General features: G+C 37.7%; 1 protein-coding gene across 2 annotated transcripts; it reads right to left on the minus strand.

Annotated features, from left to right (window-relative positions):
- On the minus strand, positions 1 to 27,033 carry epsti1 (epithelial stromal interaction 1). Of its 2 annotated transcripts, XM_055161439.1 has the most exons (11): positions 26,813 to 27,033; positions 23,748 to 23,806; positions 23,596 to 23,679; positions 23,452 to 23,525; positions 23,255 to 23,338; positions 22,002 to 22,075; positions 20,648 to 20,738; positions 18,499 to 18,554; positions 17,986 to 18,113; positions 16,390 to 16,488; positions 1 to 38 (listed from the first exon to the last, which is right to left on the minus strand). In XM_055161439.1, exons 1-11 carry the CDS (start codon positions 26,929 to 26,931, stop codon positions 16 to 18), a joined length of 891 nt encoding a protein of 296 aa, XP_055017414.1. In that variant the 5' UTR covers positions 26,932 to 27,033; the 3' UTR covers positions 1 to 15. The 2 variants fall into 2 exon arrangements, with proteins under 2 accessions (XP_055017414.1, XP_020791865.2); XM_020936206.2 differs by lacking the exon at positions 1 to 38 and having other exon boundaries at positions 13,727 to 16,488.
- Between the last annotated feature and the right edge of the window lie 81 nt (positions 27,034 to 27,114).

Here is a 27,114-nt window from a genome sequence, read left to right on the forward strand (position 1 = left end):
TTGCTCTGCAGCCAGTCAGAAGGAGCTTGTAGCTTTTACTGTAAACACAATTATGTTAAGAGTGGTGAGATCCAGTGACCACATGAAGGCAGATCCTCTCTCACGCACACTACTTACTCACTCCCTACATGCTCATAAAGAAGGAGCTTGGCTGGACTCTGCACCTGCGATCTTACCAAGCCACCGGCGGCGCTCTTGGACGCACACCTACACACCATAAACAACTTCCTCTGTGGTAGCATGATTAGAAAGCACACTGCAGCGAGGAGGTGGTTGTACCCCACATGCACGCACTCAGACCACAACACACACACACAACACGGTACTAGGCAACTACAGAATATGAAAAGAACTTAGTGCAGTATGAAATATTATCAAATGGGGTTAAAGGTGTGATGAGTTCTTGAGCTGAAGAAATAATAAATCTGTTTGGCCTGGTGGTGGCGGCAGGGGTGTAGCAAATTCTGGGTCCTATTTTGCAGCTGGTGTCAGCATTACCTACAGGTGTGATGCTAAATGTAGGCACTGCTGTATCAGAGAGAATCTGAGCTTTACTTTAACAAAATCTGACCAGAAAGAACTGACTTAGCTGAAGCTACAACAAGTGAGATGATTTGTGTTCTTAAACAAGTCTCTCATACATAAATTCACTAGCTAGGACCACGCCAACAACAACATAGTACGAAGAAGTTTATTGATAATGTACGAAGCGAGGCAGAGATGGCTGGGTTGAGACTATGGGTGGGGGCTCCGTCTCAATCTGCAATTGGCCCAGCTGGAACGGGACCCCCCTTGTAGGGGTCTTATGACTGAAAGACAAAATAGGGGATGGGAGAGTGGGGTCGAGTTAGCCGAGACAAACTGGGATGATGGGAAAGGATGCTACATATAGGCTTCTGGGAAATTAGAGGCGTGGTCGAGGTGAGTTGTGGTTCGCTGGTGAGAGGAGAGGGTGGATGAGATGAGGTCCTGCTCCTGAATCTCAGTTAATCATTTTTCTTATCTTTATGTTGGAAATCAAACACCTAAACAGGACCATGGGCACTCATATTGAATACAGGCTCCTGAAAACGCGCTTTTAAAATCCTTTTTTTTCCCTTCCTATTTTGGCAGTGTTTGCTTATGTGTGCCATGGTAACTGATAAACAATCCATCAGATACAGATGCATATAGAGCACCCCCAGTGTGATGTCACTGCAAAGTATCAAATGACACACACTTTTTTGGAGGCCCCCACTCCAAATGAGACCTCCACATTTGACTGAACCAACTGAACTCACTATCATTCCTTATTGGCCATTTACATTCACCAACTGTCAAGTTTATTACTCATGGGAAGACAAAAAAGATGTGGAAATTAACCCCCCCTCCTAGTGGTAGAAAGGCTAACCACTCTGCCACCACATGAGATCTGAGAAAGATGGGTTCATTGGCACAGAAATTTGCAGCATTATCCCAAAATATATTTAAAATTTGCTGAAACTTGTAAATGCCAAATGATTCACCCAGGCATTCTGTGTCTTTCTTCCACTTCCAGCAGGCACACACACAATGGCAGCGTCTCACCTCAGGGGTAGCATCTGTTTGGTCAATAGTGTCATTTACAGCATAACACTTCATTCTTTCCAGTGTGGGAGTGGGCAGGGCTTTCTTTGGTTTCACAGTCACTGTACTCCCTCTGGCCAATACACGCACAAGTATATTCAATAGATACAGACCACACCCAAAACTTAGAACCGGGAAATAAGGGAATCCTCAGTCTCAGACACGTTAACACTCCTACTTCGCTGAAACCGCAGGCGGCAAAAAGGCAGATTTATTTTCTTTCCTATTGCTTTTAACAAGATGCTGAATTAATACTTAAGGAAGGGCATAGCAAGTTCACATCGCACAGTCTGTGTTAGTAAGTATCACTGCTAAGGGTTCTTATATGGCCTGTTGACACTGACCAGATCCAGGTTGAGCTTGTCTGCTTGTTTATTGAACGTTGGTTGGGGGCTTGACATTTCCCATAAGGCAGTGCGCATTAGTTTTATTATTCAAACCACAGAGTCAAGTGAAAAGGCTGCATTCAATCAAACAAATGTCCAGAGAGAATGCAGCATATGCACGTAACAGACTTCCAATAATGCCTTCTGCTGTAATCGGTGAAGACAACCAAAATCTCATCCAGCCTCTGTTTACTGATAAAATCTGTGTGAAAGTGAAACTCGCACTACTTTTGTTTAAATAAGGTCATGAAACTCTAAAACCGCCTACAGATAACCATGTCGTGTCCTGTCACTTCCTGTTTGAGACAAAACTGTTCTGAGATGGAATGAAAACAGTGCATTGTCTGTTTCTTTCCGTAATAACACTATATTTTTCACACATGTCCCACATTATGCTTGGGTCTATAAGCTTATCAAAACTAGCAGATTTTATTGGCTTGTTTTATTGGTTCATTTTAAAAGGCACATACAAAAATCATTCATAAACATATACAATAAAACTTTATCTTAAAAATAAATGGAGTTTCTTTGCAGATAAATCATACATTTATAAAATAAACTGTATGCAACTGCTGCAAATTCTGGTATAGTAGTATTAAAGCAAAGCCTCAAAATATTAGCCAATGGAGATTCTTTTACATAGGAATTTTTGAAAAGCAAAGCGAAGTTGCATCACGAAGTTGCAGCCACATTTTAAGAGAATATGAAATGGAAGAAGGCTGAGAACAAAAAAAGGGCTATTCAGTTGACAATTTAATATTTCCTGCAGCGTTACAACATCAAACTCTGATTATAGATCTAATGTTTCCAACTTTATCAAACTAGACAAACCGAGAAACCTAATCTTGGGTCCACTTTTTGTGGTCGTCACAGGAATGCATCTGTACTGCACACAAGCAACTGGATAATGACCCCTAAACCTACAAATCTCCACAGCAAGTCCAAATAAATATCTCAACAAAACCACTGACAACACTGGTTCAAGTCTCTGTCATCACTCCAAGCAAGATCGCAAAGGCCGCTAATTTAGCTATTGTGAGTGGCAATAGCATCTTTTACTGCATAGTGACGCAGTATATGGCTGTGCTGTATCAACAGTTTTTACTACTGAACTCATTAAAGTACAGTGAAGGGTATGATGCTGGTAAAGACCAAGAACCCTGGAGCTCCTAGTATTTATGTATGTTTTATTGGGAATATGTCTACACCATGGTCCATTATATTGTGACACAAAATAGGTGAGTGGTGAGGGTGGGAAACTGCTTTTAAATGTCCTATATTACACAAAATTTACTCTTGTGAGCTTGTGACATGTTAAAGTTGTTACCTCCTCAAAAACATACCTGGAATTGTGTTTTGTTTAATTCACACATTTGAGTAATTCTGCTTTATTATTAATTTATCTGTCTACACCTCCAAAGCTCAAAATGCTATGTTTCACCTTGTGATGTCATGAGGAAGTAGTTTTACAGCTACTTTTTACTTTTTTTGTTCCAGGTTTGAAATAATCCAAGTAACTGTAGTGTTTTCTGTTTGAGGGAAGAAATAAATATGCAGGTTTGTGTGTTAAAAATTTATGAATGAAACAAAATCCAAGTCTAGGTATATTTCTGAGGATGTCAGAAGCTCACAAGAGTAAATTTAGTGTAATAGTAGGACCTTTAAAAGCAGTTTCACACCCTCAAAGTATCACAATATGTTTTTTGATGAAAAAAGAACACTACAACAGATCAGAAAATAGTGTCATTTGGACCCTTTAACACTCAACTAAAGATGTAAGTTTTCTTTTATTAATCAGAGGGAATCAGAGCCAGGTTACATAGTGCTGCTGTCTGCCTGTCCACCCATCCCTGGTCATGGCAGATGGTTGAGATCTAGACGGTGGGAGGATGAGCGTGGTGCAGTGAGGCAGGTCTTCTGTCTGCAGCTCCAGACGACTCCTGGATTTCTGGTAATTCTCCACCGAAGCAAAACAGGCCAGGAAACTTGGATGGGTTGTTGATGTGTGTATAAGGATTTATCTGTGAATAGCTGTGGTACAGATATTTTTATGCGCTCACTCATACTCTCATCTCTTTTTGTGTCTTGTTTTTGTAGATTATTTTGTGGTTTACTAGCAAATATACGTTGAAATAAAAGATTTAATCGGCTCCATATTCGTAGCTCTACTTTTCCAAGGTGTGGCCGTATGCGCTGATTCATAAACCACTAGACATTAAATCAGATCACCACAGAAATAAAATGTATATGGCAATACACAGATAATCCCTTCTCAGAGTTTCATGAAGTCAAAGTAGGTCAGTCACATGTCAAATGAGGATATGTCCCCCAGGGGTGCTGTCCTGGATGTATTTGTTGCCGTCACACATGATTATTGATTAAAGTGCACAATATGACAAGTTTACAGGTTTTACAGGTTTGATACCAGTAGTAAATATTCATCATTACATCAGACAAGGGACATAAACCACTATGTTTATGTCACTTGTCTTCTCTGTTACTATGCAAAGTTTATGAAGAAAGAGAGAGAGGGATATACTTTATTGATCCCCAGAGAAATTAAAGTTTTGCTGCAGCAAACTGTTGCAACATTCACACTGTGTTTTTCGGTCACCTTTGTGTTTCAGTCAAAAGTTTCAGTGCAGTTTAACAGGAGAACTGGTCAGGTAGGGTCGGCAGATCCTGTGGAAGAGTGGAAGTGTCCCTTCTCTGTGTCCTGCAGCATCACAGCAGAGTTCATGGATGAACCAGGGGAACACACCGCGAAAGGCTTCCTTCTTACCCCGTTTTGGTGTTTCGTTTGGTGATGAAATAGCTAATTCCCTCAAAGAGTTTCCTCTGGAAAGTCTTGTGGTGTTTCCTTTGGAAGGTCTTCTGCCACATTTGCAGCCACTTATAGTGTAAAAAGCCTGTAGCATCTCAAATGTCCATAGCTAGGTCCTTAGCTAGCCTCTTGCACACTCTCCATGGATACAGGAAAAACAAACAGCTCCATCCATCCATTTTCTTCCGCTTTATCCGGGGCCAGGTTGCACAGGTCTAGTAGAGAGGCCCAGACTTCCCTTTCCACGCTCACTTCCTCCAAACCTGCGTGTCTGGAGAGAGTGTGATGTTTTGGAGTGAATGAATTGAAACATGTTTTTGATAAGGATGATGTTTTTAAGATGCTGAGAGAAATGGGCATGATTGATGATACAGAATTGTTATGATGCTACAGTCATTATAAAGACATTCTTTTTGTATGTTTGATTTTATGAACTACAACACCTGCTCAGGGCCTACAGGTGGAAATTATCACCTGGTAAAATGTATCTCTCCTAATAATGTTAATGTATATTGTGCACTGTCCCTGTCTCATTAAATATATAAACTAAACTAAGTAAAATAAACTAAACACCAGCTCTTCTGGGGGGATCCCGAGGCTTTCCCAGGCCATGTTCTGGGTTTTCCCCGGGGCCTCCTCCCAGTGAGATATGCCTGGAACACCTCTCCAGAGAGGCATCCAGGGAGCAAATTTGCAAACTGTAGGCTGGTAGAAGAAGGTATCACCTTCCTCGCCTGCAATTGGCTATTTCATTTGGCCACGAAAACGTCATCTTACGTCATCGCTAGCAGAACAACTGAGATACATACATGGGTACATAGCTGAGCCGTCGTCTCACATGTACCACATCCACCGAACACATAGGCAGTTTATTCACATTCCCTTACATACACTGCCTTCACATACACTCATTGCATCTTGTTATTTTTCTTTTATTCTAAGTGGGGAATCTGTACAAAATAAAGTTGTTTATGGTTTCCCATGTCTCTGGTTTAGATTCTACCATCTTACACAACTCTGGTATCTAGAAATCTTAAAAATTGCTCTTCTAGAAATCTTCAAAGTGTAGCTTTTACTGGTGGCCAACACGGCAAATAAACAAGTTGACAGAGCTGGAACTTAAACCTCATAATACTCATTCACCACACACCAACACATAGAACTGATTGCTGTCAACAGATCAACACTTATTCAATAAAATCAGTAATGTTTGAATTATATTGTAGTGTCAAGAGACCTGTGTACAGTTCCTATTCTACACTAAAGGAAATTAGTGATAGGCAACATCATAATCATTCATTAGTTTCATTAAATAAGACAGAGTTAAACGGGGGGGATTAGGTAGATGAGATGAGACACAGTGACAAATGGAATGACTATCGGAGGAGAGCCATTCTAGCCAATCAGAGGTGAGGAAGGAGTTACCTTCCCCTACCATTCTACAGGTCGTGTCCGGGAGGCATCTGGATCAGATGCCCGAGCCACATCAACTGACTCCTCTCAAAGTGGAGGAGCAGCAGCTCTACTCTGAGCTCATTCCGTGTGACTGAGTTCCTCACCCTATCTCAGAGCACCCAGCCACTCTTGGAAGAAACAAATTTGACCCAACTGTATTCGTGACCTGCTCCTGCTGGACTTCTTAGTTGGTTAAAATCCCATGATATGATGTTAAAAACTAAGCTCAAAACCTGCTGTGTGAACCAGGTAGCCACAAAAGCAGCCAACCACTCCGTTGCCCTGGAGTCACATTGGATGAGCCTTGGCCATTGCTTAAGATTGTGAGCTGCGGGGTAACATGGAATCAGCTTAGCTCTACAGAACAGGACCAAAATAGGATATCTGTTATGGAAATATAAGTTATTACCTAATTGGACACTAGGAAAAGGGGGTTCAGTGTCCACAGACACAATGACAGTTTGAAAAAACATAGCCTAGTATTTTTATTTATTTTTCTTGTTTGATTTTTCTTCTTTTTTTCTGTTTACAGTTCTGCATGTAATATTACTCTAAAATAACATAACAACTTGATATCTTTGTGTTACGTAAAAGAAAGGTCTTAAATTGCAGTATAACCTTTCATATAGCCTACAGCAGCTCATTCTCCTATATACTGTGTCAATGGGGCAAAGGGAGCGATTGCGTAAACAATATACTATAATTTGAAAAGAACATTCTAATTACTCATCATAACATTCAAATCTCCCAGATAAACAAAACTTAGAGAGATCCCAGAGTCTCTAGGCCGCTGCTTTCAAAGTAATAAACTGTTTATAAAAGATATGGAAAATGGGGGAAAAAAATGTATATTCAAACAAGAGTGCCCCTTTCTCTAGGATCATTAGTTTCCACCCTCTATCTACAAATACGTAATTTTGAGCCTTAATTACACTACAGTCAAAAGTTAGGTTTTCTGCATGTACCACTTTCTACATTTATATACAGTACATACAAAAGACATCAAATATATGAAGTAAGATATATGGAATTATATATCAAAGAAAACAAGTTAAATACTTTACTAAATATATATATATATATATATATATATATATATATATATATATATATATATATATATATATATATATATATATATACACATAGACATAAGCGCAACAGAATAATATGAAAAAGGTGCTGAAGGATGAAATCAATATGAAAAGCCATCACCAGTCTGATAAAATATTTGCTCAATGTCTAGAATTGACAACGTGCCCACAAGAAAATACACATGCCATTACTGTATGACATGCTGATTTATTGCTGAGAAAGAGAGCCTTTTGTGCACCATATCTTGGACTGACAAGAGCCCTGGAGACCTGTTTTTGGTAGGAAGACCATAATTGCGTTGAATTGGTCATTGTGCAAACACGGGCCGCTACAGTGTGCTGAGGAGGCGATATGTGAAGTGCATTCAAATGTATTCTGCAATCCTTTGGACTTGATGAGGTGGGTCCATGCAGCCAAAACACAGAGGAGAATTTAGAGTGACCAAAGAGGATCCTAGTGAGACAGAGGTGACCACGGATTTGGTCAGGACATGGTGGACAGCGGGTCAGCCCAGGGTCTTTGGGGAATGGCTATATTAAGTCACTGAGTTTGTTTCAGGGAATGTTTTGGAGGAGTTGACCTGTGTTCTTGGGTTCAGTGTACTGTAAGCTGTTTGTGTTATTCTTTTCCATTACTACTGAATGCAGACTGTCCAAACTCACAAATCATTTTTGATTTAGCAATTGTTGGAAATGTTTTTGAGTCTGTCTCCAAGAGCATTTGGCCAGTCTTGAATATTTTTGTATTCTGCTTAAACCGCAGAGTCAACGAAGAATGTCTCTGCATTTGTTTTTTCTTTAAGTGACAAGTGAAGGGGTATATGTGAGGTGAATTGTTGAGCTATATTTATGTATTTCAACTTTGGAAAAAATGCTTCTTTTTATCCAGGCTTTGATGAAAAAGAATTACCAATAATTAAAGGGCTCATATTACACTATTTTTTGATCTATGTTATAATGTTGTTCCCTCATCAAAAACATACTTGGAGTTTTGTTTTGTTTCATTCTCAAATGTTTAACACACAAACCCTACATATTTAGGCTTAGTTCTTCTCTCAAGTTGAAAACACTCATGCCATGTGGTAATACTGGGAGTGCTCCACTATGTTTTTAAAGGTGGAATGGAGCATTTTCAGCTTTTGAGATGTAGTCAAACTAATAAATTCTTACTCAAACATATGTGAATGAAACAAAACACAACTTTAGGTTTGTTTTTGATGAGGTAATAACATTATAACATGACTTAAAGCTCATAAGAGTCAATTTTGCGTAATATTTAACGTGGGTGTCAATCCCCATTTCCTATTTCCTTGTCTGTCTATTTGCTCACAGTGTCTACTGCCATAAAACTCCCTCTTGTAAACTGGGGGTGTTCTCAGAAATGGCAAAAGCAGTCGGCTGCCTTGGGCCAGCAAACCTGGAGGGGCCCCCAACCAATTGTCCTCAGTGCCACTAAAGACCGAGGCCTCAGAGCAATTAGATTTTCTGTCAATATGACATTAAATGAGAGTAGTTTACTTTTAAATAATAATCATTTTTAATCAATTATCAATCAATCAATTATAATAATCATATGTAATGGATGTAAACAAAAATGTTATTGTACTAGCAAAAAAATAAAACAACTTTCAGTTCTGGTTATCTAGTAGGCAACCAAACTAATAAGACAAGTTTCCAATCCACCATTATTGAAATAAGTAGAGATGTGCATGTCTCAAGAACAATGGGTAAAAACAGACAATAAATATATTAAACAAAACAAAACAAAAGTATGATGCATTATAGTGAGGCCCCCAAATTGCCAACTCCGCCACTGGGTGTACTACATGTATGTGAACGGCAGAATGTTTAGAAATTACCATGGTGACACAATGCAAGCATTGGCAAAAAGTTTTAAGATCTCTGAAAACAAAACAAAAAAACAAAAAAAAAAACAGATTTGAACAACACATTTTCAAGAGCCTGCGATCAATATGAGCATTCATGGTCCTGTTTAGGTGTTTCATTTTCAACAGAAAAGTGAGACTGACTAACTGAAAAACTGTTGGCTAATGCTACCTAGTTTGTGACTGTGATTTTATGTGTGAGGGATTTACTTAACAACACAAAAGTTCCTTCTAACTCAGCTCTTTCTGGTCATATTGCATTAAATTAAAGCTCAGATTAAGGTCTAGCTTGAGTAAGAGAACTTCAGACAGAGCAATGCTTCCAGATAACATCACACCCTCAGGGATTGTTAATGACATCAGCTGCAAAGTATCAACAGAATTTCCCTTTAAGGCATATAGATTATGTATTACAGTTCAGGTGAAATGCCATATCCATTCATGCCATAGACCTCCAGTACTGTCCTAACATAGTATTACGCATCATCAATCTCTCACCGTCACAGCACAGTTACTCAGAAAGGATCCAAGTCTTTAATTACGCTCCAAGTCAACTGCTGCCGGACCACATAACGGCAGGCTCTGGTCTCTGCACTGTAGGTCTTATGAAATCTCAAATGTATCCAACCGTTACCAGCATATAGAAGCCACAACAAACAGATTAGCACCCATACACCAATGCAGATAGGTAGCAGGTCTTGTAAGGACAGAGATCTAACCTGCAAACAATAGATTTTTTTTCTATTGGCTCAAATTTGGGTGGGAATGGGCTATGGCACTGAAATGATTGGTGGTTTCAGTCATTTTCGTCCCACTGCATGTGAGTTTGTTTGGTTCTATGTATAAGCAATACACTAGACAAGGGGCACCAGGATAACCATCTTGTGGGTGGAAGGAAACTTAAAATACAAAATGATGATGACATTCACTTTGTGTCTAAGAGTTTTTTTGGCATGCGCTTGGAACACGTGCCTGGCATAGTGATATGAATTGTTGCAGCATGTTTTCTAGTTATTTAAGTATGGTTGGCTTCCTGAACTCAGCGACCTTTCACCTCAGCATGTTTTGTGTTTTCTAGTCAGCAGCTGTAACCTCTTCTGCACAGATCCACACAGAAACAGTGAGTCACAAGTTTACTGAATTGAGTTGTCTATGTTGTTACAGTGTTTTGTGAGCATTTTTTCATTTAACTGGATGGTAACAATGTGAATGATTTTTGTAACTTGTATGTTTTTGTTTTGGTTTTTTTTTTTTGTTTTTTTTAGCATTGATGGCAAAGAGTTTAACTATATATATAATATTGTGGTACTATCTAAAAGCAAAAGTAGCAGTGACATTTCTAGTGGAGGAATGCAATGCTAGTAGTGGACATACTTTTATTAATTGTAATCAGTTTTATTCAGCTAAAATCTGGAACAGTCTTCCTGAAGATTTGAGATAGGCTTTTACTTTGACAATGTTTAAATGAAAGGTCACTCATCTCTTTTCTCTTTTAATGTTAATTTTATGGTGATTATTTGTGTGTTGACTTGATTGTATTGTGATTTTAATGTCTTTCTTATTCTGTAAAGCATTTTGAATCACTCTGTGCTATACAAATAAACTTGCTTTGCCTTGCCTTACTTACACTTACTGTACGTAATAGTGTATAGTTTCATTCACAATTAGATGTGTCTGCACTTATGTGTAAATGGGTATTTTCCAAGATCCAATTCCATAACTTTATGAGCTACAAATCTTTGTGGCTTGATCGTGAGCCTGCACTTGTGGCTACTTTGGTCATTTTAAATGACAAGCAATTACTTTCATATTAAAAGACAAAGTATAGTTTTATTTCCGATTGGCCACTTTTGACATTTCCTATGGATTTGCAGCTCAGTAAATTGGTGCCATTGATGCAGTTCAGAAGCCACATCCAAAGGTCTGTGTGGAACAAATGTGATTATATTACAAGACAGTAATGCGTTTGTTAAGGATGTCTCTGAGTGATAAATTAGACAATAAATCTTTATTATTAGAGTAATATGTGTGTTCTGACCCCAGTGCGTCTGAAAGAACAGACAGGGCTCTTGTAATTCTAACTGCAGACTTTGGCCCACTCCGGAAAGAAGTGAAGACAGGCTGCAAAATAACAATGCACATTTCTGCCCATTTGGCCTAAGTCCCATCTCCCAGACCACTGATTAGATTGCTCCATCCACCTATATATTACAACTGTAACTGTGAGAGCACATGCCAGCTGTTGAGTGCAGTGAACAGTGTGGGAATATCAAGAACTGTCAGCACTGTCCACCAAACGCTTGAGGAAAGCCAATTTTCCCCCAGGAAACCAAGTGACTCAGATGTGGTTCGACATTGTTTCGAGTACATACGCAGTGTGTGTTCAAGCATGTACCATGTATGAGTGTCCACTTGTGTCTGCATTTAAGCACATGAATACAACACTTTTCAGGGATAGTTTTACGATGCTTACAGACATCACAACACAACGCCCCAAATGTAAAGTCTAACAGGCTCACAGAAGGGTGCTATGAAAACAGCAAAGCGCCCAAACATGATAAAGTTGGTAGGACTTGTCCCCCTGGAGGTGGTTAGGTTCAGACAGGATACAATAATGTTCAGTGCACAGTCAAGGGTTTTCATTAGATACTCAAAAGGAGACCAGAAAAACTTACTGTAACTTCACTAAAAATTAAATGGCAGATTGGTCACAGTGCTTACTGATATAGAGAGAGCACACATGGAAATATCGACAGCTGCAATATGGGAAAATTATCTAAGGATAGCAGTTGTCTTGTGACTGAAATTTGAATATTTGGTTCCATGCTCCAACCTATGCATACTGCCTTGACTTTGCCTGAGTATGAAAGTGGTAAGGGACTGTTAATGATTGAGAGGTGGCCCAGACAGACATCCATGTTTTCTGAATAACACAATGCATCCAAATAAAACTCTAATATTAATGTTCCCTTCCGGATTATTGTAGTACTCAACGCAATTCTCTCCCCCAGTTATATTGTAGTAAATAAAATTGCATGGATTATTCTTGTTGGTCTTTTTGCAACTGCCATTGCTGGGTTGGGGGCCCCTCTGGGACAAACACCAGACCCAAGAAGGATTTGTAGAATTCTGTTCTCTAGATTTTATATTCTAGATTTTTCTACCATAAATTGCAGCACTGGAATTGATTATTATATTTTGTTTAGAACAGAGGTCAAAAATGTTGTCATTTTAAGTCTTGGTGATTTCCAATGCATTAGAAAACGTTTTATATGAGCATCTAATTTTCTCCAGAGCTATGTGTAATTGTCAGGGTGTTTCTTCAGAAAACTCAGATAGTTTATCATATTTTTCAGTTTTGCTGTTATTTGTGTGCAATGTGGATCTGAGCAGTTTGAGTGATCTCATTCTGTGATTGTGTGAACCGCCCTTTGGGATTCCCCCAACTCCACTCTGTTTGTAGGGCCCTGCATCCACGCATGTGTTTGTTGCTGTGCCACAGGCTGAGGTAATGGCCGTCCTCCACGGGGACAGCTCATCCTCTAGAGCCGGGTGGTCCTTTGGGCAGTGACAATTGAAGAGAAATAGACAACCAGTAGGGAAGAATATTTAGTGTTTCTGCTTTGAGAATGCAGACAGGCAATGTGTTGACCTGAACTCGCAGAGAAGCGCAGTTATTACAGCTGTGAGACCTGGCAAGTTCAATCTTTTTATTGTTTATTCAAATACATTTTAATTCTATTTGATCTTAGGGGAGTCCATTTATCACATACAAAGTGGAGTTCGAATAGAGAGCGGATGTGCGGAGGGTAAGGTAGCGGCCAGAGTGGTCTGAGTGACTCATCTGGGTTCAAAATCAACAGTTTTGAGATGCTGGTGAGCAGACAGGAAAGGCTTGGTATCCCGGGGCCCACTGGGAGCTGTGTGGGTGTCATGTGTGCCAAACATGTGTTTGTGTTATGCTCTTTGGGTGCACTGTGGCCAAACGCTTTCCCACTTTGAAGCTCTGGGAACCAAGCTCTGCTCTCCTGCACCTGCCCCCTTCTTCCTCCGCAGGAGCCAACCTGACGGTACGCTTCTTCTACTGACCATCTTCTCTATGATACAGCTCTCTCGAAAATCTATATTTATAAAGTTTGAGCCTAAATCGTACAGTTTTGAAGTAGGGCATCCCAAAATGACTCATTACAGTTGACCTGAGGCATTGTGGGAAACCACCTGTGACTGTGGTTCACAAACATTTCTAAGAACAATTCCAGATTCAGGTCACCACTAAAATGATGGCCAGCCTCATGACCCATTTGTCTTTTTCTTAAGATGATGTGTTTTTGAACCAAAGCTACAGATATGTCAAAACATGCACTCATCATTAATAACAATGCTATTGCAAATATCTTAGTAAGTCATAGTCTATTCAGTAACACACTTCCTATAAAGCAGTACAAGGCAATTATAACAGCAGAAGAAGCACACACATTATTTACACTCATATTTTTTTATTTTCAGAAACCAGAGAAAAACTGCAGCTTAAATCAGGGAGGTAATAAAACACAAACTCCACACAAATGGCTAGACAATAAGACCTACGTCTCACACATACAATCACACTACCACAAGATATTGTTTCCATCTGGTCCAGAATCATAACATTTTGATCATGATTATAATTTGAGCAGTGCCCACACCCCTCTGTGATTAGACCAGATACAAAAATACCCTAAAATCCCCTTTACATTGGATAAGACAGGGAGTATGCTTATAAGATGAATTTGCTGACACACAGAAAATGTGGAAAAGAAGACCTTTATCAGCACATTCAGGAAAGTATGTGGAATCTGCTGGTAGCGTTTCATTTTGAGATTATTCTCTCCTGATTCTTTTTGTGAACTGACAGAACTCAGCTCATACAAAAATGAGTCAATATTTATTTAGTGCTATGTTACTCATTTAACATGATTAACCCTGCTTTATAATACTGGTCCTACTTATATCCCCCTTCTGTTTTAGTCCTGGTTTAGCTTTGATTGTTTATAGTTTAGTTTTAGTTTAGTCTTTGTCTGCCACCTGCTTGCCTGCATGGAGATGTTATCGCTTAGCTGGGAATGTCTGGAGTATAATATTAAATTGTATCTCCATGGATACAATCAGATGACCCTTTCAAGCCAAGTTACAGGTCAGAAATGAATACATGTTCAAGATTCTTGTTGCAATAAAAACATATTTAATGCCATACTGGGGAACATCCCAGGTAAATCATTAAAATTTCCAGAAAGACAAACAGGTGGCAGACCCTCCACCAGAAAAGACATTAAAGATTTATGTCTCGGATTATCAAAAATATTTTGATAGGCATTTGAGGTTGTGTTATTAAATAGCAGGAAATTAAGATATGTGTATAAAAAAAGAGAACTACATATTTTGAGGTTGCTGAAAAACTAAAAAAAAATACAACTGCTACTGAACTATGAATACGATTCCAAACACTTGATGACGAGTTACTAAATTTAACATTATTCATAGTCATGCTTTTAATAATTCAATAGGAATTTAAAATATGTTGTCAGCCTTGTTTGTGTACAGGCAACAAGTATTCATTAAAATGACTCTTAAACAAATATGCATTTAACAGATACACATGCACATACATGTTGGAAAGAAACTGAATACATGTACAGAGAACACAGATACTGAATACTTTTAATTCAGTATTCTGTAACTAAATACATTTTCAAAGTATTCTTCCCATCACTGCAGGTACAATATGTAGCTCCAAAGGATTTATAAGTGCACCATCTAACTATTAGCGTCCGCCACCTCCTTGTCTCCACGAGGACTGTATTGCTTTGCATGAAATTTTGAGTAAGGCATTGAACTTGAAGACAGCAGGTAATGTCATCAAGTTACAGGTGAGATCTGTAGCGAGTTGACCCATCTCACAAATAGAAAGATATTTTCTAAAAAAATACCCTTAACTGAATACATGCAAAGTAGATTAGAAAGAAAGATAGTTGCCATGCCATACAATGGAACAATCAAGACAACACAACATATCTTCGCTGTCAGATCCCCACCAGAAAGGTTAGATAGAGATCCTTTAAAGGACTGTGACATATGTGAGATACTAAGTATATAGCAGCACTCACACACACAACACAACACAAAATTAGATCTAGATCAAGAATAAACCAGAAATAAAACAGCTCAAAACCAGTCTACTTCAAGACTGGGATCAAAGCAGACCAAACAAGGACAAGTGTGAATGCAAACTAAGTGATTCAGTTTGTCCCACCCAGACTTAATTTATCAACACACAAAAGGTAATTTGACATTTTTCCAAATATTATCTTACACAGTCTTTTGTGCACAGATGTGGTACTCTCACTGTTTCCTTTAATCTGCAAATCGAGGTTTTGCCAGATGACATCAGCAGGGCCCCTGACATGACTGCATATCACAATAAGGGGATTTCAGCTCCCCCAGAATAGGAATACCACCCTATGTGCTTTGTTCCCTCTGTTAGGTGAACAAACTGTTTCTATGTCCAACTCTGCAGTGCTTCAAGTCACACATTTCAGCTTGAAAGTGTTGCTACAGATGCTTTTCATAAAGAGTCACAAATTCATTTCTCGTAAACTGCATTTCCCCCCTGCAATTTATTAAATTGATTAGTTATATCTATATATATGGTAAGACTTTGGATATAATGGATATATATGGATAATAAGTAGATGGATGCACAATATTATAAAAATGTACTATATTCAATTAGGGCACCATAATTTGAAATGAACTGGTCCCTTTTGCTTTTGTCATGCATTGACATTTTTCCCCTATAGCAAATATTTCTTGTAGTATGGATTGTACATTTACAGATACTGTTACATGGCACAACATAGTGTATTTGGCCTCACCCAATGAGGAGCATACTGGTTAAATTAAGATATGTGTCTAAACTTTTATTCAGCTAAAGCATCTCCATGTCAAGATGTGCTGAGAAGTGTCACTTTATCCAAAACGTAATCACTGAAACAATCAAAAACACATGGGGCTGTGAATGACATACAAAAGATTCATTCACCTTTAAAGCCATTCAAATACATTTCACTAAGAGAGAAACTCATAGGCTTGTTCGTAGTCACCATTGCATTGACTGAGGAAGCCTTGTAGAACGTCTTTGTCAAAGTGAGGGAAGTTACTCATCAACTTCATTAAGGCCCAGTCAAACTCTGGTTCAGAGGCTAGAACAAAAAAATGACAAAAAAAATTAATTAGTCCATATGATTACTGATATATTTCTATAATAGATGGATATTACATTAGATTTGTTTTTCTCAGTGACGCTTGTGAAACTAAGGTGCTCACTGGTCACTGGTCCCTGCAAGAAGCCATACGATGTGTTTCCTTTACTGGCTAATGTACCAGTCACTCATGCTGGATCCCAGGCAAAATGTATTCAAGCACTCTACAGTAGGTTACACACTATAGTTAAGTATGTTTATAGTCACATACAACAGCCACTCAATCAGTGACATGATCGACCAATGACATCATCAAACTCATTAAAATCTAAACACTGGAAACAAACTTGCTCTAGCATCTTATTGTTCCAGTGAATGAGAGAGAAAATGTTTTCTTTCATTCTCTCAAAGCCAGAAAAAGTCTTGATAAGAATTATAAAAAATAAATTTGTAAAATCAGACTAAAGGGCACAAAAATGTAGTAATAAAAATAAAACTAAATAAAATAAAAAACAAAAATACAACACAATACAATTGTTCCACACACTTTAATCTCCTAAATCAGGGGTCATCAACCTTTTTTGTCTGGTGAACTTCCTTCACTAAACCAAAATGCAGACAACTACTAATTTTAGCGGTTGTGAGAAATTTTGTAAATATAAGACCTCACAGCAAGCCTTAGATGTGGTACAGTTAAATGCCTATAAAATAAACACCATTATTAATTTATTAATGCACAAACTTAAGTATCAAAATAATACATTTACCATGGTAATAATTAATCAAATTTTAGCTATGCAACACAATATGTATACTTCAGAAATCCCTTGGATGGGGCGGAGAACTACTAGTAGCTCCTGAGCTACAGGTTGGAGACCCCCCAATTTGTGGATTAATGCCAACAACGGTCTCTGTTTTAGACTGTTTATTACTGTGGTGGGGGATAGGGAGCACAAAAAGAGCCAGGGCCTGAGAACCAGACATTTCAGTCAAAAGGTTGAAGAGTGGGTTTTCGCAAAGGGGAAAAAATACTTTGACACAACAACAACATAAATTCAAGAAGATATTACACATGTTTTCTGATAATCAGAGAAGGAAACTTCCTTGCTTCTTTAAATCAAAGTTTTTTAAACTGCTCACTATAGCACCATCACCTACGTTTAAACCTTCCTCTCTCTCTCTCTCTCTCTCTCTCTCTCTCTCTCTCTCTCTCTCTCTCTCATGTATTTATGGAAGATGGATTTAGTTCCCACACAATGATTTGCCTGGAGGTACAACCTGACTACACGTTACGCATAAAGTCCTCATTCTTGTACTTGCTGCATAAAGCCTTTGATTCATCACAGACTAAACAGTCCATCACACTAAGCATAAGGTGGGTCACTGGTGTCACACATCTGACTTAGAGTCGGTTAACCAGTGCTGACCTACAGTCCAAGTGACAAGGCGTGAGAAGAAGTCAGTGCAGTGTTAATTATGAACCTGTGTTTGGCTCACCATCTGCAGCTGTGTGTCCAGAGCACACTGGTCCTGGAGGAGACTGAGAAGGAGAAGATGATGATTCACCAGACTTGTTTGCAGTCTTCATTTGATGCTCTAGTCTGTCCAGAAACGCTGCATTTTTCCTGTAAAGCAGAACAGCAATGTTTGCACTGACCACCAATACCATTATTTGAGATTTAAAAGATTGACACAAAAAAAAAAAAATCATCATTTTAATAATTGACACATCTGTAACACATTTTCAGTAAAGTCATATTATTGTTTTCACTTCAGTAGATGTTGAACATGCAAATTAAATGGATCTTTTATGGTGTTTTATTTTTTCATTTGTAATAATACATGTCACATACACTTTTAAATTAGGATTCAATTAGCATTTATCCATGAAAATAAATCAACTAATTATAATAAAATGTCAATACCCCTACAAGGCAATGTCACGTAGCAGCATGTGCCGACATCCACTTGAAATAGTTGAAATGTAATATGAAGATTATAAAAATATACCTCTTCTGTTCCAGTTGTTTTTCTTCCAGACTCATTTTCACATTTGGCACGTCACTCTGTGGAAAAAATATGATCGTTGACCTTGTAAGTTATAGAGAACCACATCACCATAATGTCTTACCAGCATCAAACATATGGCTATTATCAAAGATAAGATGGCTCAATCTGAACTGCACAGATGATTTGATAGATTTCAGAGATGCTAATTGAAGAATAATTATTCAAACAGGAGGAGTAAAACTTATATATCCTTCTCCCTCTTTCAATTAAAATATAGAAATTACAATATGTATTGCATTATTTTCTGTAATAATACATTGTCTACGGTATTCACAGACACTAATTTTCAATTCTTTTGAAAGTTATTTATTTATTAAGTTATTACAGAATAAGTAACATTCCAGTTGATTCATAATAAGGTTTTCAACAGCACTGAGGGAACAAGAAACAGGAAAGCACAGCCCACCTGCGGCAGCTTAACACAAAATCTCCCATTTACACAATAGAGATCTATGGGTCTTATGAAGGCATTACTAAAGAACAACATGTCCCATAGTCCTGCTCCAAACCACTTCAAGAGGCCTGGGTCTGCAAACCTCGGCCTCACACAGCTTTCATCCCCAGCTCATCTGGAACATCCTACTGAGACTAGGCCCAACCCAGATGAAGGCAAGACAAGATGGAACAGAGAGAAAACAGGAGATATAAGGGAAAGAAAAGGAATTTACACATGGTAACCGATTTATTTACTGTAATTTTAAACTGTATAATATTAGCCCTTCAATCCAAAGACTGTGATAAAGGTGCATTCACTTTTTGGCAGGGTATTTGCCACCTACTTTTATCCATATAGTCGTATGTAGTAGTAGTAGTATTACTGAAATGCCTCATAATGTGACAATAAACATGTATTTATTTAATTACAGATGTTCTTTTACTCTGAGATGTCTCTCCTCTCCACAGATCTGACCTGTAAATTAGTTTGTTGGCAGCACCTGCGTTTAATGCCATACTGTGGAACATTCTATGCAAAATATCTCTCAAAATCTCAACAGTCATAAAATGTGTCTAATAAATAGATTAATTAGATTATTAATCAGCTTGTACGTATATTAGCCATCAAATGGAAGATTATAGCTCAGTTGCAAAGCATTTAGATTATTGCCAAACAAACAGTGTCAGTTATGGATATTAGAGTAAAAACATAAGAGACAACATTTGTTCTGTTCACCCTTCAAGTCCACACTAGACTGAAACAACATTAAACTGTATGGAAGATCAACAGGCCGCTTCCTGCATACTGACGTCATTCCCAGTAGACAGGTGACATCATATCCAGCCAATACTTCCTACTGTTTCACTAATACACTGACACTACTAAATCTTTCTAGTCTTTTTTGTGAACTCTGGGAAGTCCCTAGCACTGTCAGCTGTCCACATGCTCCCTCTATGGAGCAGCAGACTGACGGACAGTAGAAAGAAATCCAGTTTTCACACCGAGGGCCAACCTCAGAAAATATTTGGCTTTCACAGTACCATTGAAAGACTAGTTCCACAGCATGACTATGGAAGGAACAATCCACCAGTAGCTAAGCATGGCTGCATTCAGCTAATATTTGAATGGGAGACTGTGTGCGTAAGTGATGGTGGATGGAGTGACTGAATAGTGCAAAGTGACTTTACGTTAGAGTCTACGAAAGTGCTGTAAAAAGTATATGCATTATTATTAAAAGAACCCTGCTGTGATAAGTGCATTTTCAGAAGCATAAAGACTTTGAGAAGCAGCAAAAACAATATGAAGACTGTCTGCAGTTGCACATAGTGTATGAGTATTTTAACATAGTTTTACTCAGCTGTGAACTGCGGCCTCCAGCTCTGACCAGAAACAAATCATAAGAAAACCTATTGAGCTTAACACTAGTCTAATACAAGAGCACATTTGGGCAATAGAAGTCAATGATATTTACTTAGAAAACAGCCTTCAAAGTGAGGCATATCACAGGGAATTACAGCAACGCCTGTTTCCGATCCAACAGCCAAAGTTATGGGGCTTGACACTGAACCCTGAGACCAGTCAAACAAGTAAGCCTTTTCCTTTATTATCAGATACAATCAAATAATTGTGGCAAAAGCAATAAATTGTACTTACAGTGGTAGGAACAGGTTCATTGATTCCTGATGAGGCATTTCTAGAAGCTAAGGCCTCTCTCTTATATTTTTGCAAGTAGTCATTGTTCACCCTGTAGAAAAGATAAAACTTTTCAGATAAAAATAATAAGAACAAACAAAAAAGAGATTCCCAAATCAATAATGTCCAATAACAAGTCAATAATGGTGAAGTCAGTAGTGGTAATCAATCTTGCTACATTTTTTGACGCAAATTGGCACACATGTTATGTAAGATATAATTTATGTGTGGATTCAGTTGCCTGTAAAGGTATCTCTGTGGCTCAAACATTCTTGTAAATGATGGTGCAAATAGGAATTTGTAGATTGAACTGTGCTTAATCCATTTATTTCCTTCCTCAACATTTTCACAATTTCTTCATAGCCTCATGTTGGCTTACTGTCTCCTGCTTTTGTTTTACTTGTAGACAATCCAAAGACGCTCCTTGACAAGAAATTTTCCTCTGAATCTGCCACATACTGTAATCTAATAACATATGATTTAACAATACATGACAAGCTGGTCTGGCTAATAGGAAAAGTCTTTTATGCAACTTCCCCCTTAAGGGGCTTTCATCTCCAAGTTTATGAATTTAAAGTTGAGTCAATCGTTTTCCTCCCTTATAGTTGCCACATTATTTCATAAAATTGATTGCCTCATTTTGACATGGGCAGCCTGAAATGATGCCCTGGCTCAAGATTAAATACTACCCTATAATGTCTAAATACACAGTTTTTTCTTTTGTTTTGTTTGTTTTGTTCTTATATATACAATGTTTATACAATGACTCTAAAGGTGTACTGCGTAACTTTCTGGTGGAGGGTCTGCCACCTGCTTGTTTTATTCCTTATCTATTTCCATGGAGACAAGCCTGCAATGCCTTCAAACCAAGTTACATGTCATATCTGTGGAAAGATGAGCTCCTTCACTGTAGGAATTCATGTTTTTAATATTATTTTTGAGCAGTAAAACACCTGTAATTGAATAAATGCAACATAGGTGAGTTTAATGCCATACTGTGAAACCTTTCAGGTAAAGCAATAATAGCTCATGGCAGACACCCCTTCCAGAAAAGTTACATAGTGCACTTTTAAGGGTAAAATTTAACATAAAATATAAAACAGATATTTTTTTAGTAAATTTAGAATGAACTCAAATCTGCATTGACGCTGTTGTACTTGCCTCCATTGATACTTCTGGAGGACATACTATGCCCAGATAATTATTGGTCAACACTGTGGACTACCCGCATGTGTTATTATTCATTGGTGGATAAAGAGGAAGTAATTCCTCAGAATAAGCAGAAATGTGCTGAGTGTGAGGGATTGTGTGTGACCTCCGGTGATCCTCTGCAAACTGTTTCTTCCTCAACTCATCTTCTTGTTTCCGGTTCTGTTCCAAACGTTCAGCCTAAAGAAACACAGGCAGCCCTTATATTATACAGTATACGTTACATAATTAAAGTCAGATGGTTTGCATATTAACATTTATATATGCCGATTTATTGCCCCCATTTCCATTTGGTTTATTAGTACTTTGCAGTGACATCATCCTGGGAGCATTGTGCATGTATGTGTATGGCGGAATGTTCAGCAGTTACCATGGCCCCACAATTCACACATTAGCAAACACTGTTAAAAAAGTTGCATGATTTTTTTGAAAAATGCAGTAACAATAATAAATGAATCCAGCAATCAATACAAGTGAAGAACTGTTGGCTAATGCTAACTAGCTTGTGACTGTAATGTTATTTGAGCGGGACTTGTGTAACAGTAAACATTATCTCAGCTGTTATAGTTCTAGCTAAATCAGATTAATTGCAGATTGATGTCGAACAAAGCCTCAGACAGAGGAGTGTCTACAGTTAGCTTCACACCCTCAGGGAACATAAATGGCATCAGATGCAAAGTATCAATATTTGCTTTTATCGTCATTACAAAAGGAAGCACTAAACTAAATTATCTTAGTAATCCAGTATGAGAGGATTTATTTAGGCGCGGGTGTAGGCGTACAACAAAATGTTTAATTGCTGTTTGTAGAGCTAAATTACAAATATCATATTTATTCCTTTACCTTCCATCACACAACAGCAGCAGCACATATTATTTCTGATGTAGAGAAATGTAGTGCACAACAAGCCAAACACCTGTCATCTGTACTGCCAAAAATGTTTTGCAATATAAGGTGTTCTGAGGATAATATTGACTGCTGCTTGACTCTGCTGACATCTAGTGGCAAGGTAATACACTACAACATAGAAGAAACAATTGAATACCTCCTCGCACAAATAATTTGCAGTGTTTGTTTAAATATATACATCAGTATAATTAGTAAATATTAGCAAATTTGTATATATGTATATATATGTATATATATGTATATATATATATATATATATATATATATATATATATATATATATATATATATATATATATATATATATATATATATATATATATATATATATATATATATATATATATATATATATATATATATATATATATATATATATATATATATATATATATATATATACACACACACACACACACTCCCACACACACACACACATACATATATTACCTTTCTTCTTTGTATGTCTTTTTTTTCCTGTATCTTCTTTTCCTCTTCTTCTTTCTGTCTTTTCTTGTCTTCTTCCATTTTCAGCTTTACACAAAATATATTGATCACCCATCAGATCACTGGTAAATCACTAGTGAACTAGTAAATAACCGTGCATCTTATCATCCTAACTGCAAAAGTGTAGAGTAAAAAAGTACCTTTTTCTGTAGTTTAGAGAGGCGCTGTTTTTGCTCCTGGTGCTCACGGGCTTCATCCATTGTCCCTCTTCCTCCTGGAGACAAAAGTTTATAGTTTTATAGGCTGTAGGAGAAAGGAATTATGCATTATGTGTGATAGTTTACCAAGTCTCTCAGGATTCATGTGCACAGGAGCAGACCTTTGTGCATCTCTGTATGCTTGAAGATTTTGTAACTCTCTTTGGGACACTACACAAGAGATTTTATGAAGCTGGTGAAATAAATAAAGGCATGTCGATCTTACTTTGTTGACTTACTTGTTGTCAGGTTGTTTCTCCGAGTTGCATTAGGTGGAATCATGGTAAATCCAGAAACACTGAAAGAAACCAAACATAATACAAGACACAAATGACCAAATGTGGTTAGAGCCAAAAAGTGCACTGAAATTAGAAAAAGTAGTGGTATTTGGGAATACTATTACTCAAGTAAGAGTAATTTAAAAGAGTAACAGTCGAGGCATGGCATCTAATATATAATTGAATATATCTAAATGTACAAAATGTATCAAAGGATAAACACAAACATGAGAAAATAAAGAGAAATATAGCCACCAGTGGCAAGTGCCCCGCTGCAACTGCAAGCGGCCCACTGAAACTGAGGCACAGGCCCTCGCATGTGCCTAAGTTGAGGCCTGCAAATACTGCACCCCGCAAACATTGCACCCCTCAAACACCCCACCCTGCACTGACCCTATTAACCCTAAACCCCAGCCACAACTCTAACCCCTAGCCCCAATCCTGACCTAACCCTAAATGTAACCCTAAGCTTAAACCTAAGCCTAATCATAACCTTAACCATAGCCCAACCTCAACCCTAGCCCTTATCTTAACCCTAACTCTTAACCTAACCCTGCCATATTTCTAAACTTTTGCGCATTTATTAAAAAAATAAATAAATAAAAAAAATGTCCCATATGAAGACACAAAGTCCAAACTTGGGGAGAAGCAAATCGCAGATTTAATCGGACAAATTCTCCTACAGTGTGTTACAGCCTTTACACAGCTGTAACCATTTCAACTATTTCAAAATGGTAAAATATATTTGTGTTTTTTCATAAATTTGTTAAAAGGCCCTCATTACACTATCTGTTCTCATGTAGATTCCTCATCACAGATTGTGTTCTGTTTCATTCACACATGTTTAACACACAAACTCTGCAGGTTTACACCTTTTCCACCTTGTGATGTCATGTGGTAATACAGGAATTGCTCCGCTGTGTTTTTAGACTCCATACACCTTCACTAGAATAATTTGGATGATTTCAGCCCTGGAATTGCCAATCTATACAGACCTAAAGGTAGCCGTTAACTTCAAAAGTATCACTTCATGACATCAAGGTGGAACAGAGAATTTTGAGCTTTTGAGATGTAGACAGATTAATAATAAAGGATTACTCAAACAAATGAATGAAACAAAACATCTCCAGGTCTGTTTTTGTGGAGGTAACAACATTATATAGAGAAGCAGACAGGTACATGTGTTGTGACTCCCTCTGAACATAGGCTCTATTTATGCTTACGTCACAAGCCAGGAAGACGTTTGGAAACATGCAATGACAACTTCCTGTGGGCTCTGTTTGCAGTAGTAAGTCTGACTAAATCTAGGAAAAATTAGAAAATGGCCCAGTTTTCTTCATCTTCATGATATTGTAGCGTTCCATTATGTTCAGCAAATCAGCAATTACAAGCAGACCTGAGGTAGGATACCTCAGTTTTCATCATTTCCCCACTGACACACAACTCCGAGTGTACTGGGTAAATGCGATTAAAAGAGATGAGTGTGCCAAATTCAAGATGATTCCAAACAGCACATACAAATGCAGTCTTCATTTTACCGCTGATCACATTTACTTCAGTGGGTTTTATCACAGTCTGTCTGTGAGCCCAGTGTCGATAACCACACCGGAAGCTGTCATGGCATGTTTCCAAACGTCTTCCTGGTTTGTGACGTAAGCGTGAATAGAGCCTATTGCAAAACGGGTTTGACCTTTAACCTTACACACTCATCTTCATAACTGTCCAATCCTGTGCTTGCTGCCTGCTGTGAAGTATGCCCTTTTGAATTTACAATCAGAAATCATCTGATCAATATCTGAAAACACACAGAGGTCACACGGAGGTCACGGCGTCAACGCGTCAACAAACAGGTCAAAAAGGAGACATGTTATTGATATTTTTCAAATATATTATATAGGGTTCGGGTTACGACTATGGTTAAGTTTAAGCTTAGAATTACGTTGGGGCTAGGGGTTAGAGTCATGGTCACAAGAAACTGAGAAAGTAGAAGAGCAATGGCAAGTTTCTGATGGGGTACAGTTAGATGCCTATTAAACATAAACCATTATCCATTTATTAGTGCACAAATTAAGCATCAAAATCACACATTTGCAATGGTAATTAATCAGATTTTAGAAATTAAGTGCAATACATATAATTCAGAAATACCTTAGCGAGCTACTTGGAAGGGAGTGGAGAACTACTGGTAGCTCTGAAGGTACTCCTGCCCTAATGCATTTTTGAATTGTTTGATGCTGACGTGCCATTTTGTTTATTTTTGGAAAATGTCAATAGCCAAAAATTGGCTAATTGAGCTTCATCATTGTTTACTGGGTAAAAAATTTGTGAGTTGGTTATGAGAAAAATAATAAAAAGAAAGAAGAAAGAATAATATTCTATACGAGAACAATGTTAAGCTTTTTTTTTTTTTTGGCTAAACCAACTACACATTTCTGGAAAACTCTGGTGCATTCCTACATTATGGCCTAATAAAGTATATCTGAAGGAAAAACATAAATAACTAATTCAGTTCAGATCATTTCATATTGTCAACAAAGTTTTTGTCACTTATAACCTTACTCACAGTTGAAAATGTAATCAAAACTTTGACTCAAGTAAGACTACTGTTACTTCAATTAAAAAAACATAATAAAATAAATAAATAAATAATAATAATAATACTAATAATAATAGCAGAAAAAAGGCTATAAATTATTACTTCCCACCTCTGACAGTTACATATAGCAAATAAATTTGTGTCCTACAGCATACATGTTTGAACATTGGTTCAGTCAGACTATTTCTGTGAGAGCTCAACACTGAAAATGAACCAGAAACATTTAAAGGGAAAAGTTGACTCTCAGATTCAGTGAAATGAAAGTGAAAGTGAAAACTTGCCCTCTTCCAAAACACGACTTATCGTCACTGCAACAAATTGTAATAAAAATAACAAGTAATCACTCGTAATTGCATACCACTGTATAATATCATATCTTTAATCTGAACATTTATTTTATTTTGAATTTGTATTGAATTAGGTTACTTACTATTGCGGTTGATGCTGTGATTCAGGAGAGTTCTTGCTGGGGTTTTCAGGTGGGTCATTTTTCGGAACGTTTGGGTCAGTGTTGTTCTGTTGAGGTCTTTGGTTCTGATAAGGATCCATCCTGCAGAAATACTGATTAATTTGTCAGTACTCGTGGTAGTGTGTCGCTACCGGCGTTGTGTCCCTTCGGAAGACTGCTCCAAATACGTCACCACTGTGCTCTCTTACGCCATCTGCTGGACGACTGTAAATTTAACCATTTTTCTTTTAATGCACTTATAAAGCAACAACAAATGGACACGT

This window comes from Boleophthalmus pectinirostris, unplaced genomic scaffold (genome assembly GCF_026225935.1).
Source record: "Boleophthalmus pectinirostris isolate CB_2022bp ecotype Guang Dong unplaced genomic scaffold, ASM2622593v1 HiC_scaffold_1, whole genome shotgun sequence".
Lineage (NCBI taxonomy): Eukaryota > Metazoa > Chordata > Actinopteri > Gobiiformes > Gobiidae > Boleophthalmus > Boleophthalmus pectinirostris.